At 35.4% G+C, this 12,230-nt stretch overlaps 1 protein-coding gene across 3 annotated transcripts; it reads right to left on the bottom strand.

Moving 5' to 3' along the window:
• Positions 1–503: 503 nt before the first annotated feature.
• Positions 504–11,912, bottom strand: LOC114924554 (inositol hexakisphosphate and diphosphoinositol-pentakisphosphate kinase VIP2). Of its 3 annotated transcripts, XM_029289423.2 has the most exons (14): positions 11,316–11,912; positions 11,100–11,159; positions 10,776–10,822; positions 10,088–10,171; positions 8,844–8,907; positions 7,965–8,118; positions 5,282–5,352; positions 4,728–4,832; positions 4,468–4,560; positions 2,215–2,289; positions 1,993–2,078; positions 1,113–1,209; positions 827–926; positions 504–725 (listed from the first exon to the last, which is right to left on the bottom strand). In XM_029289423.2, the coding sequence occupies exons 1-13, from the start codon at positions 11,385–11,387 to the stop codon at positions 921–923; spliced, it is 1,014 nt and encodes a 337-aa protein (XP_029145256.2). In that variant the 5' UTR covers positions 11,388–11,912; the 3' UTR covers positions 504–725; positions 827–920. The 3 variants fall into 3 exon arrangements, with proteins under 3 accessions (XP_029145256.2, XP_072061459.1, XP_072061460.1); XM_072205358.1 differs by lacking the exons at positions 504–725; positions 827–926 and having other exon boundaries at positions 1,071–1,209; positions 1,950–2,078; XM_072205359.1 differs by lacking the exons at positions 504–725; positions 827–926 and having other exon boundaries at positions 1,071–1,209; positions 1,950–2,078; positions 11,334–11,897.
• Positions 11,913–12,230: the final 318 nt, after the last annotated feature.

Genomic DNA, 12,230 nt, shown 5'->3' with positions numbered 1-12,230 from the left:
TGCTCCATTCAAAAATGTAAAGAGAAAAAGGGAGAGGCAGAGGAGAGAGAGAGAGTGAAAGAAGGAGAGGTGGAGGAAGAGGAGTAGGAGTAGGAGGAAGTCGAGAGGTGGAGGAAGGGTAAAGTGACAGAAGGTAGAGGAAAAGGTAAAGTGACAGAGTAGAGGCAAGGGAAGGATGCAGTGAAGAGAAAGTGACATAGAGAAAGGATAAATTTCAGAATTATGAAGAAAGAGTGAGGACATGTTGGTCCAACACATTTTATTTAGTGCCTTTTTCCCTGTCTCTCCTGCTCCTGCCCCACCCCAGGGACACAAAATTTGTGTTCCTTCTATCCTGGGACACAAATGTTTGTCCTTCTGTGTCTGTCCCAAAAGCAAACAAGTTTTGTCCCTCTGTGTCTCTGTCCCCAGTGTCCGAGGACACAAACCAAACACACCCTTATTTTCCTTTTCTCTTCCCACCAGAGCTTACAAGTGTCTATATTAGTTCATGTGAAAAGGGAAAAAGAGAAGTTGGAGACACAATTGTTATTGTTCAAAGCAAAGTAAGGATTGATAAACATAGAAGTTTTGAGAATATAGTAGATGGATCATGAGCATGAAACTGTAGAGAAGCCAACAAGATCAACATTGAAGTCTTTGTAGGTTAAATACCTAGTGCGAGGGACCAGCATTCGTGTGGCATCTAACAGCTCTTGCAGCTGAATAGCACTTTTAAGCTTTGCCTGTTAACATAAGATTATTTGATCATGTATGGCAGGTCATGAGTTCATGCGCTCAAATAAAACCAAAAGAATGTCACTAAAGTACTACAAAATAGCATTACCTCAGATCTAGGTCGGCCTCCATTGTATTTTATCATTATGTTCAACAGGCTTTCTTCAGTAACCTTTAACTTCACCTTCTGTTTAGGAGTTCTATCACCACTGCGAAAGGTTAAGAATATTTATATGTAGAAGATATCATGTTTAAGGAATCAAAGAAAAAGTAGAATAGAACATACTGGCAATAACAGCAATTACGCAACGTAATTCTTCCGCGAGTCCAAAAGTGCCATTAATACCACTACCCTGACGAGTTAGTGACTCACAAGGAAGGAGTACTTCACTTACTTTCCATGGTAACGTTGGTGGAATGACAGAAGAAAGATGAGGTGCTTTTACATCTAATAACATCTTCCGCAGTACACAGGCAGCATCATCGTAATACCTTGAGAAGCATCAAGGAAAAATGAACAATTTTTCCAAGAAACAAACATAGAGAAACAATGTATCATAAAGAAAAGATAATATAGATTGTGAAAATGAGAAAAGTTGTCATAATGCATGCAGTGCCTTTTTTTTTAGATTTTTCTCCCTTCTATTTTACAATATGACAACCTGTACAAGATTTTCAAATTTCTAATGCTTGTTACAGCACATATTGAAAATGGGATTCATTAAGTAATTTCATCACTATGTACTGCTACAGCATACTAAAAAAATAGTAAAAAAATATCTAAATTTATAATACTTATGAATATAACACAGTGTATAGGAGCAGTAACCATTTAAAGATGCATTGACATAGATACCTCTTTCAATTTTTCTGTGCAGCATATTTTGTTTTGCACAATGTTTATGGTATGAGATCAGCCATTCTAAGCCAAGCAAATCACAAGCCTCACATAGGCTTAGTGTTGCTTTCCAAACATCCAACAAGGACTGATAGAAGTTAAATCATTATAAGCCTACTAAATTTCATGAATGCTTTGCGTTCATTTTTTTCTTCCTTTGACAAAAGTTATGTTATACATGTTTGTGATTGGCCCACAACTATTGTTTTGATCAAAACTAATAATTAACAAATATAGAACATATTGGCCATCTACCAACTCATTAATCAAATAATCAATGGAAGGTTAAGAGATGCAATTGAAAGACATAAGCAGTCATCAACTAGAAGCATACTGCCAATTGGAAGAACCACAGAATATACAGCTACAGAAGTTACTTGTGTGAGTTTTTAACAAAGCTCCAGCCATTCACATCGCAAACATAAGAACGTCCATTGCTTCTCAAAAGATCAAACCCACAAACCTGCACGCAAACGGAAATATTTATGGAAGGAACACAGAGGAAAAGAAACTTGCATGTTATCTTGCTACATAAAGAAACACCCATTTCAATTCTCATTGTTGAATTTTTTTATCAATTCTACATTATAGAAACATACCGATTGTCTGAATGCAATGCAAACCTCTCGAGCCATTTCCTTCTCAGCAGGAGTCAGTAACACTGGATACCTAACCTGCCAAATAAGAAAAAAAAGATACGTGCATTACAAAGTAGTATATTTTGTCTACAAACCTACCTAATATCTGTAATGAAGACAACCATTGCATGTTCACATTATCAAAGAACAAACACTAGCATTTACATAATGGCAACCAGAAAAAGGCCAATACCAAATAGAGGGCTATTACAGATAAGAAATTCTCTAAACCAAGGTTTTATCATTGCTTGCTTTTTTGAGGAAGTTGAAGGTCTAAAATAAAAATTACATCCTCTTTCTTTGTAGTTTAAAATGGGGATATTCACTCTCGGAATGTGAGAAACGAAGGAAAATGAATGTTGATAAGAGGATTCAACAGAGGTTACTGCCTCTTCACTCTCATCCAACTTCTTTGGGTATTGATTTAAATTATTTTTCCTCAAAATCCAGTCCCTTGGCTCACACACACAACCTTGTCCTCAACTTTGAAACCCATGATGGTGTGGAGATGGCTCCCCTCAATATTCCTTTGAAATTATTCCACCTGTCACAGCAACTCATACGCCAAATTGCCCATTTTTATGATATTTGTGGCCCCACCAGTTCAAAAGCTTGTGACAAGATACCTCTTCCTCCTTATTTCTTGTTGCTCCTTGTATTCCATGCTTCTTATATGTATCCAGATCTTCTGGATTGAGAGCTTCAATACTAATTGAAAGAACTAGCTCAATATTTAAGAGATCCCTCCCTCTCCTAGTGTTTCATTTGGGAAACCACACTTGCACCACGTTTTGGTACACCTTAAGATATACACCTTCCGTTTTTAGAAAATAGTGCACATTTATTATATTTGATTCTTTTTTAGGGTTTAGGGTTTTGGTACACCTTAAGATATACACCTTCCGTTTTTAGAAAATAGTGCACATTTATTATATTTGATTCTCCTCATCATATTCACTTTTATATATATAAATGAGAGGTATACATAAAAGGTGTATAAAAAAGTGGTTCAAATAACACAATTTGTTTCATTTTATCTCAACTAATGCCTCTCTCCTCTCATAACACCCTCTTTTATACATTTTCTGGATATTAAGTAACTGTGATTCCTAATTTCTTAAGACCATTAATATACACCTAATTCCTTTTATTGTAGAAAGGGTACATCTGATTCGATTACTGGCTACATGATTGGAGGCACCTGAATCAATTATCAAAGAATTTGGATTATAAGTAGAATGAGATTCAAATTATAAGTTGTCCATGAGAGAAATCGAGGTGATATGGATCTGAGTTTTCTTGGCTGCTTCTTATTAAAGATACTCCTAAAACTCAACACATTATAAGACCATTGACAGACTTAGACAAAGGACTCTTGCAACAAAAAGCAATAAACTACAAAGGTAGGATTTGAATCACTGGCCACTTGAAAAAGAACCAGGCAGCAGCTAAAAGAGGTTTGGTAAGTGGCACATGAGCTAAACATGTTGACAAGATATTCTAGCAAAAAAGCATCAATGATGACAACTCAAACAATGGCACTTGAAACATTAGCGGATCTGGACAGTCTAAACAAGGTTCTAGCTCACTTGGACAAATTAGGGAGTTAGGACTAGGAACCTAACGTAACAGGAGCAGCTGCTTGTTGCGCTAGATGAATCTGAACCCTACCTCAAACATCAATTCAATGCAGAATAGAGTGTAAATTGTGGTGAATCAATTACGGAGAGAACTCCCAGGATTTGAAACTCATACATTGATTGTGTAATTACAACCTCCAACAGAAGAAGGAAGCAATACTATGATAAAATAAGAGAAGATTCCTAAATGATTTTTACATTTTTCTAATTGATATCATAAATTTAGAAAACAATTTGAAATTTCTTCAAATCTCAATCTCCAACATAATATTAGATAAAATAAATCAAATGAACCATAATATAGTTCTACTAAGAAAATGGCAAACGTCATAAACTACAAATTATTCATTCTGTTGGCAATCATGGGGAGATATCAAGCACGGTTTTTATTCACTTCATGGTAAGCATATTTATAATACACACAAATATAGAAGCTTTAAAGTTGCCAAATTTTAAACCAAAAGGTTTTGACTTTAGAGTTTAGACTGTAAATGATATGATGACAAGCCAAGAAGACAAAAGTCTACCCTTAGATGGAAAAAGAAGAGAATGTACTATTTTGCACACTACTCACTTCCTTCCCGTCAGGATTTCTCATAACAACACCATCAACAACGGGGGACTTCCTTGCCTCAGCATGAGCATATTCAGGACCTACTGTATAAACCTACAATCATTTTGTTAAAATTCTCATATACCACTTTAATATGTTGGAAGATATGAAGAAAGTTGTAATTATCAGAAACAACCCAAATATATTTAAAGTTATGTATTTCTTGTTTTTTCCAAGGTAAAAAAAAAAAAAAAAGCAGCACAATCTCAAAACTGCCAAACCTTAACATCTGTCCCTCCAGTTGGCATGAATTCCTCATAAATATATGAGCCTTCACGCCTCACTCTTCTCACCTCCGGATGGAACTCGCTGGACCTGTTGCCAACCTAAGATCATGTAATACCCAAAACAGAGACCAAGTTGTTCATTATATTTCAATCAAACAACTCAAAAAGAAAGGGAAATCAGAAGCTGTGAAAAACTTGTTGAAGAATCAACTCACTCGAAGACCAAACAGTTATAATGCCAAAATGTGTTTTGGACTTTTTATAGCAAATCACTACATGCTTTCTTAAGAATTAGTGCAATAAAATCAAGCAGGATACCACATGAAAATTCCAAGCAAGTTATCTTACCCTCCTTATAATAGACTAAGCTAATGCATATTACATTGATTGAGCTAATTTTCTTTTGTTATCTATGTGCATAACTAAACGAAAAAAGGCCAGTCACATAATTTCCAGAGAGACCGGCATAATGGAATTTCCTAGAGACTAAAGTTACTAAGTTACACCGTCACAAATTAGGGAGAATCAAGTGTCAGCCAAAAGCTTACCTTCCTAAATAATTCCTTCATACCTCCACCTGCTGAACTGGGATAGTATATCATTATATGGTGGTTGTCAGCTTCACAAAGGCATAAAAAACAGCTATTACCACATTGAAGAAAATACATCAGCAAGTGCGTATAGGTAGAGAGAAAGAGTGTCTATCAGACTATCAGTGGCTTATTGTGGTAATGTGAGAAGAATAAATCATAACCATTGATAAGAATTATAAGATCAAGATTATAACATAATGTCATGTGACTATTTTAAGTAGTTATATGGGTTTCATATATTTTCTATATTGACTGTACATGTAAAAAGTAAAACGAATCATGTGAGAGGAGTATATTTTTGAGAAAAATGAGGAACATATCACAAGAGATGGATCATGTATATACCTAACAAGAACCAATAGTGGACTTCCTTTAAGGTAGAGGAGCTAACTCCCATTTACCCACTGCTCAAGAGCCAATATCTCATCAATCATGGATTATCTTAGTTTATATCACTATCAAGTATCAACTGACATTTTGAAAATACTATCCTAAACCAAGAACTACTATGAAGACCTAGCAAGAAAGGAATCCATCCACAAAACAACCAAGAAATGGCCAGCATGCTAGAAGTTGGAGATACTTACATTCTCAGTTGGTGTGTCACATTCTCACACCACCCTTCGAAAGAGGGTTTTCACCAGGATCAGCCCCATTCAGGCCTTTACTGTTTTTAAAATTATCCGAATAACTGTCTAGTTCATCATTGTTTTCAAGCCCCTGTTCTGCAATATTTTTGTTTTAGTTTCTTTCTATAAGTTTAACAAGGCGTATGTGTGTGTGAAATGCTTTCCACAATAGTGGAGTATCTTATTTGAATCCCATGCATTGAACGTTACCCTATTTTTGCGGTTTTCCCACAACCACGTTATATATCTCCTGATTCATATGCATTCTCTGTAAACCCCCACAATAACTTTAAAAAATAAGTGGAAAGGACAACCTTGCCTCGTCAACTTCAAAAAATCTTCGGTTTAGTAGTCAAAGAATTTCAGATCATCTAAATAATTGTGGATAGAACTCCTAATGGGACTAAAGCCCTGTAGGAGAAACCATCAGTTGTGATACTGTGACAATATGTTGAATCAACAACTTTGGTGAATCACAAAGCTTCTAAACCTGCCATTCTTTCTAGAAAAGAGTCAAGTCAGTTTGCACATTATAATCAATGGTTGAATGATTTAGTGTAAAAAAATACAGTCTGGTACACAAGCATCCCGCGTTATCACAGGGTCTGGAGCAGGGCCGCACCCAAAGGGTGTAATGCAGGCAGTTTGACTTAATAATTGCATAAGTGGCTGATTTCTAGGCTTGAACCTGTGATCTTGAGGTCACACAAAGACAGCTTATCCACTGCTCCAAGGCTCCCCTTTGATCGTTTAATTAGAGTTGGCCCCCAAATTCGCCATGCTAGAACAATTTGATCATGATATGACTACCTTTTTTACTAAGGCCAACTCTATTGCTAGTACACTCAGGTATAATTGCAAAATTGGTTGATACTATGTGCTACCAGTTCCTCATGCCATGTGTCCACATTAGCTCCTAAGAAATTCCTTGAATAGAGAATTTAGTTACTTGATTACTTTGAGCTCCTTCACTCCCAATAGACGATAATATAATTCAACCAGTCGAAACTTATATGGTGTACTTAGGAAATTGTAGCAAACTTTGAGATTGGGAAAAATATGGAGCTTGAGGCAGATGTCGAGGTTGTCTCTAGTGTACTTATTGCAAAAGAATATAGCATAGTTAAGAACCTGGCCATTCACTTAATGGGTTTCCTACAATGTCTGTTAATATTTCTCAGTCCAAAAAAGAACTAAAATCAAGATTTCAGTGGCAATTTATTTGAAGTATCTATAATTTGAAGGTAAAACAAACTCCTAGCAGTACCATAGTCTTGGCAACTCAACAATTACATGTATCATTATAGTTTCTGGATTATTGATTATGGTGTCTCTAATTATGTTGCCAGTATCTTTTCATAGATCCCCTCATTCCATTACATTAACAAATAATTCTAAGATTGTTGAAAGCGACTGGCCTTGTATCTCAATCACGATCTATGACTCCAGAATCAGTTTTCATTTATTCCTCCTTTTGAATCCAATCTCATAGTCACATTAATCAAAATCCAATTATTAACATCCAATGCTAATTCTTTGGACATACAGGATCATGGTTGAAGCAGGAAACAAATTGCCTGGCCTTTATTTCCTTAGACATCTTCTGTGGTTTGCACTATTTTTCAATCTCCTAGTCTTCTTCACTTACAGTTGGGACATCCAGGTTTGTCAGAACCTCAACACATAAGATTCTTAGTCTTGTTAAAATAAAGCAATTGAACTTTTAATCATGACAAAAGCATATGCCAGCATCTTTTGAAGTTAATAATAAAATGTCTCCTTTTTCTGTTGCTCATTGCTATATATGAGGACCGAGTTGTGGGTATACTTCATGATAAAGTGTTTTTTTCACCATAATATCTAAGCATTCACAGGTACTTCAAATGAACGGATGTTAACTATTTTGGTATCTGCCTCGTTTTACTCTCAAATTCAAATCAATTCAGTCATAAGTGATATAGTGTACACACACACACACACACAGAGGGGAAAAAAAAAAAAAACCTTACCATCAATAGGCTTCTCCACAAATGGCTTCCAAAAACGCACACCATGAACCTCAACAAAATCTTCTTCCTCAACAAAGTAATCCAGCTGTTCGTGTGGACTTTCCCTAATTACAAGGGCATATCTTGGAACAGGGATTCCAAACATTTCCAGACGCTTGACACAAAATAGAATATAAAAAACTGTCTAATTAGCAAGCAACATATAGCGGTTTGGCTGTAATATACACAGATAGTACTTTCACTGTGTTTACATGAAGTGGGGAGGGGCAGTGTAGGCAGAATAACAAACATACCAGTCCAAGACACAAACAACACATAGTTTTCGGATTAATGCATACAGCCATACAGGTCAGGCCTTAACTTGAAATCCAAGCCAGATTTTTTAAGAAAAACAAGGTTTACTACGTTGGCTATTATAACATTTTCTTATTTGGATATGTAAATAATCAAACAACTAAAATATCTGTGCAGTTAACCAAGCTGGATTGATCGAGCAGTTAGCTCATTCGTCCACTTAAGTAGTAAGTGTCAGGACTTTGAATCCTGCCTTGTGTATGTAGCAACCCGTTGGCTAGTGGCAAACCCTTAATAGAACTCCGATCCACGGATTAGTCCTTAGTCTGCCAGGTTGGGGGATACTATGGAAAACCAAAATATATATATATATATATATATATATATATATATATATATATATATATATATATATATATATATATATTCCTTATATTTTTATGAGGACAAGACTTAGAGGTACACAGCACGTTACAGAGCACTACAAAATTCTTCATTTATATCATTTTTTGGAGATGTGCAATAATTAATATTTTTCTTTTCATAGAACTAAGCAAAATAAAGAAAGAAATTGATTAAACTTACTTCATATACTTTCCTTCGGTCATGAAGAAGGTGTTGGGGCTCCAGTTCATTTACTAGAAAGGGTCTGGATCACGATGCAAGAGTAGGTTAAGATATATATATCATGATGCAAGAGTAGGTTAAGATTTAAACTTGCATCCTTAGCCTAGAAAATCAAAATTGCTACCACATCAAATAACAAAAAACATCTTGAGAATATTCACACATGATAGGTCATTAAATGTAATCAGCAAAAAGTAGCTTACTACTTCTATTTTACTACATGAAATTCTATAAGTCATCTTTGCACAATTTCAGCATTTACATTGATATTAGATATGCCATGAATTCACTGCTTATTTCTAATTTAAAATGCACGATTTTTCACTAATATTCAGTTTGACATCCCACAAAAAGTTGGAGAAACGCTTATTAGTGAAAAGATGGTATAATCTCCTCTTAGATGGTTTATTGGGAGAAGAAAGAGTATCCAGCCAGGAGAGTAGACCAGATGAGTGATAATCCAGTGGTTAGAAGCAAAAGAAGATCTAAGAAAACTATGAAGGTAGCTCTAAGAAGAGATCTAAGCATAAATGAGTTTACTCCAAATAGAAGCTTTTGCACCCTATATAGCCATACCCACCTAATGAGATAAGAATGTTGTTTGTTGTAGTTATTGTATTCAATTTCATATTCCATCTCCAAGTTAAAACATAACTCTCATTTGAGAACCAATCCAACCCATCATCCGTCATTGTATCTTCTCCTGATGTCCATAAATTTTTCTTTAATGGAAGAATAACATAATAATAGAAAAAATAAAGGAAAGTTCATGTGGGGAGACATCAATAAAATTGTCCTCAAACAAGAAAAATGAAAATAAACAAAATCAAAAGTAAAAAAAAATGCAGCAAAACAGTTCAAACTGTTAAAGATTCACATCAGTAATAAATTCATTCAAATACTCATGAATAGAGCACAAAAGTAAATTAGATCCGAAAACAAAAAAGCACAAAAGTAAAGGTAAAGCTAAACTTATGTGGATGCCCTCGGCCTCAACCAACTACACCAGAATACAATTAAAAAAGTGATTGTCAAGAAGCTAGTGTACCAGTATGGTCATATTGCATACATCAGCAGCGTTTAATCCAGAACATCTTTTAGTTGCGGAAACTAAAAGATGGATGGACTTACACTATATAGGAGGTGATGAATAAAAATTATATATGACACATCAAGTGAAGTTGATAGATGAACAAGCTTACTTCCTTAAAGCAGCATATGCTTCAGCCTTTTCGAGGGGATATCCAGAAGAATAGAATGCAATCAAACAATCACATATTGGCCAGCTGAAATATGAACATATTTAAACTTCAGTATTTTTAAGGCATGACCCTAAATTCTAAACACCCACAAGGTTGACAACAATAAAATAGTTCAGCTATAACTTCGATGTTTCCAAGTGTAAATACAATTCATGCTGTCGCAGCATAACCAGCTGAATCCTAAGCTTATGGTCGAAATGAGAGTTAAAATGTTTCAGTTGGCTCTCTAGAGCAACACTATTACATCATTCTCCACCCGTCTCAACTCTCGAGCACAAGAAATATCAGATACGTTGACAAACAATATGACAAAAGTTTTCACATACGGCAGAAAAATAAATAAAAAATCTGTTGCTTGCCCCTCCCTTCCCCGGGGCCCAAAAGAAGGAAAAAAAAAGGCCAAAAAAGAGAACATTTTCTCCATGTATAACTTTTCGTATGGATGGATGCAAGGCAACGGAACGTAACACAGTGGACAAAAAATTAAATTCCTTTGATGCGTTGGAATAAAAGAAGGTACATGATTTGCATACGTGTAACTTACGGAAGTAAAGAAGAACAGCGAATACTATTTTAAATGTAAAAGTGCAAACAAATTTCCGTTCTAAGACACTGAGATTTACCATACCTCTCTATTGGTTCTTCAAGAATCACCTTGTCCCCGAAATGTATAACCTAAAATACAGAGAAAAAATCAAAATAATGTAGAATAAAACTCCAAAAAAAGAGAATAGTGCTCAACTGATATTTTAAAATTTTCAGCCAATAAAATACGAACAAATATCGAAAACAATAACAAAAATGTGACATAAGAAAAGGGGAAATTCAAAAGAAAACTAGAAAAGCATCACCTACTACACATTTTTTGTGCATTAAAAGAAATCAAGCAATCCAAACTTTGCTGTTTCCAAATTGAATAACAAGCCAAAAATGAGAACTGGAAAACACGAACCTCGAATTCACCAAATGCGTGTAATCTATCAAAAATCTGCCCCATAGGTGCCGATAAAACCTGCAAATGCATGATCCGAAAATGAGAAATGGAAAACGGAGACGCACCGCAGAAAATCTCGCACATTCTTCCGACGAGTCTCCGTTACAGAACATCGGAAAAAAAATCCAAAACCAGAAGACGAAAATAGAAAAGTAACGGCGAAAAAGAGGGAACCTCGAAGCCACATTTCACCTTCTTTTCCATCACGCAGACGCCAACTGTGATCTTCTTCTCCGACTCCGCCATAGCTCACCGAAACTGAAATTCTTCTGCTCCTTCGACCTCACGCTCTTTGTGATTTCAGTATTTCACTCTTCTTCGCAATTTTTCTTTTCTCTTTTTTGCCTTAAATTTTTTTTCAGTAGTTTACGGAGTCTGCTGCAAAGTTCAATGGCGCGGAGGAGAGAGTCGTAACTGAAAGCGCGCACTCATTTTGATGAGAGAGAAATGCACGCGCTCACGCGCGCGGGAGAGAGCGCGTGATAGCGAAAAAGACGGAAACCGTTGAATGCTGCAGTGCGACTCGGTTAAGTAGTGGAGAGGCAGATCAATTACTGAGTTTTTAAAACCAAGGCTAACCAATTTAGGTTCTTCCAGCTACAGTCTATTTAAATAAGTTTAAATTTTGTTTTGATATTAATTAATAATAAATATTTAAAATAAAATTTTGATCCATAATGAATTCATTTTTAACGAATCGAGAAATATCAAAATAAAAAAGGTAGAAGCATATTAAAAGAGAATGAGAACAACGCTTTGAAGTGATTGAAATAGGAAGCTAGGATGCAGCTGATAGCTCTTATAAGAGCCACTAAATTAATATGATGATGTCGTGTTGTAAATTGTAATGTTATGTATGTTTTTTTTTTTTGTGATTAAACAAAAAGAAACAAAGAAAAAAAAGAGATTATCCTAAATCAACAAGTATAAGATGCTGAAACTCATCACAAGATTTCCACTAAATAACATGAGTTGGATTGGTCTTGACCGCATATCTCGCCAGCCAATCTGCCACAGCGTTAGCATTACGGATAATCCATTCAAAATTCACAACCCAAGGTCTTGATAGAAGCTCCTGTATCTTCTGAA

This window comes from Arachis hypogaea, chromosome 10 (assembly GCF_003086295.3).
Source record: "Arachis hypogaea cultivar Tifrunner chromosome 10, arahy.Tifrunner.gnm2.J5K5, whole genome shotgun sequence".
Classification (NCBI taxonomy): Eukaryota; Viridiplantae; Streptophyta; class Magnoliopsida; order Fabales; family Fabaceae; genus Arachis; species Arachis hypogaea.
Note: the sequence above shows the minus strand (reverse complement) of the source record. Positions and strands in the feature narration are given on the sequence as shown.

Coding starts and splice junctions, on each gene's coding strand:
- LOC114924554 (XM_029289423.2), bottom strand. CDS start 11,387: ATGGCGGAGTCGGAGAAGAAGATCACAGTTGGCGTCTGCGTGATGGAA. Junction 8,119..8,843: donor ACCGAAGGAAAGTATATGAA/GTAAGTTTAATC, acceptor TTTTGTGTCAAG/CGTCTGGAAATGTTTGGAAT. Junction 2,079..2,214: donor GCATTGCATTCAGACAATCG/GTATGTTTCTAT, acceptor GTTTGCGTGCAG/GTTTGTGGGTTTGATCTTTT.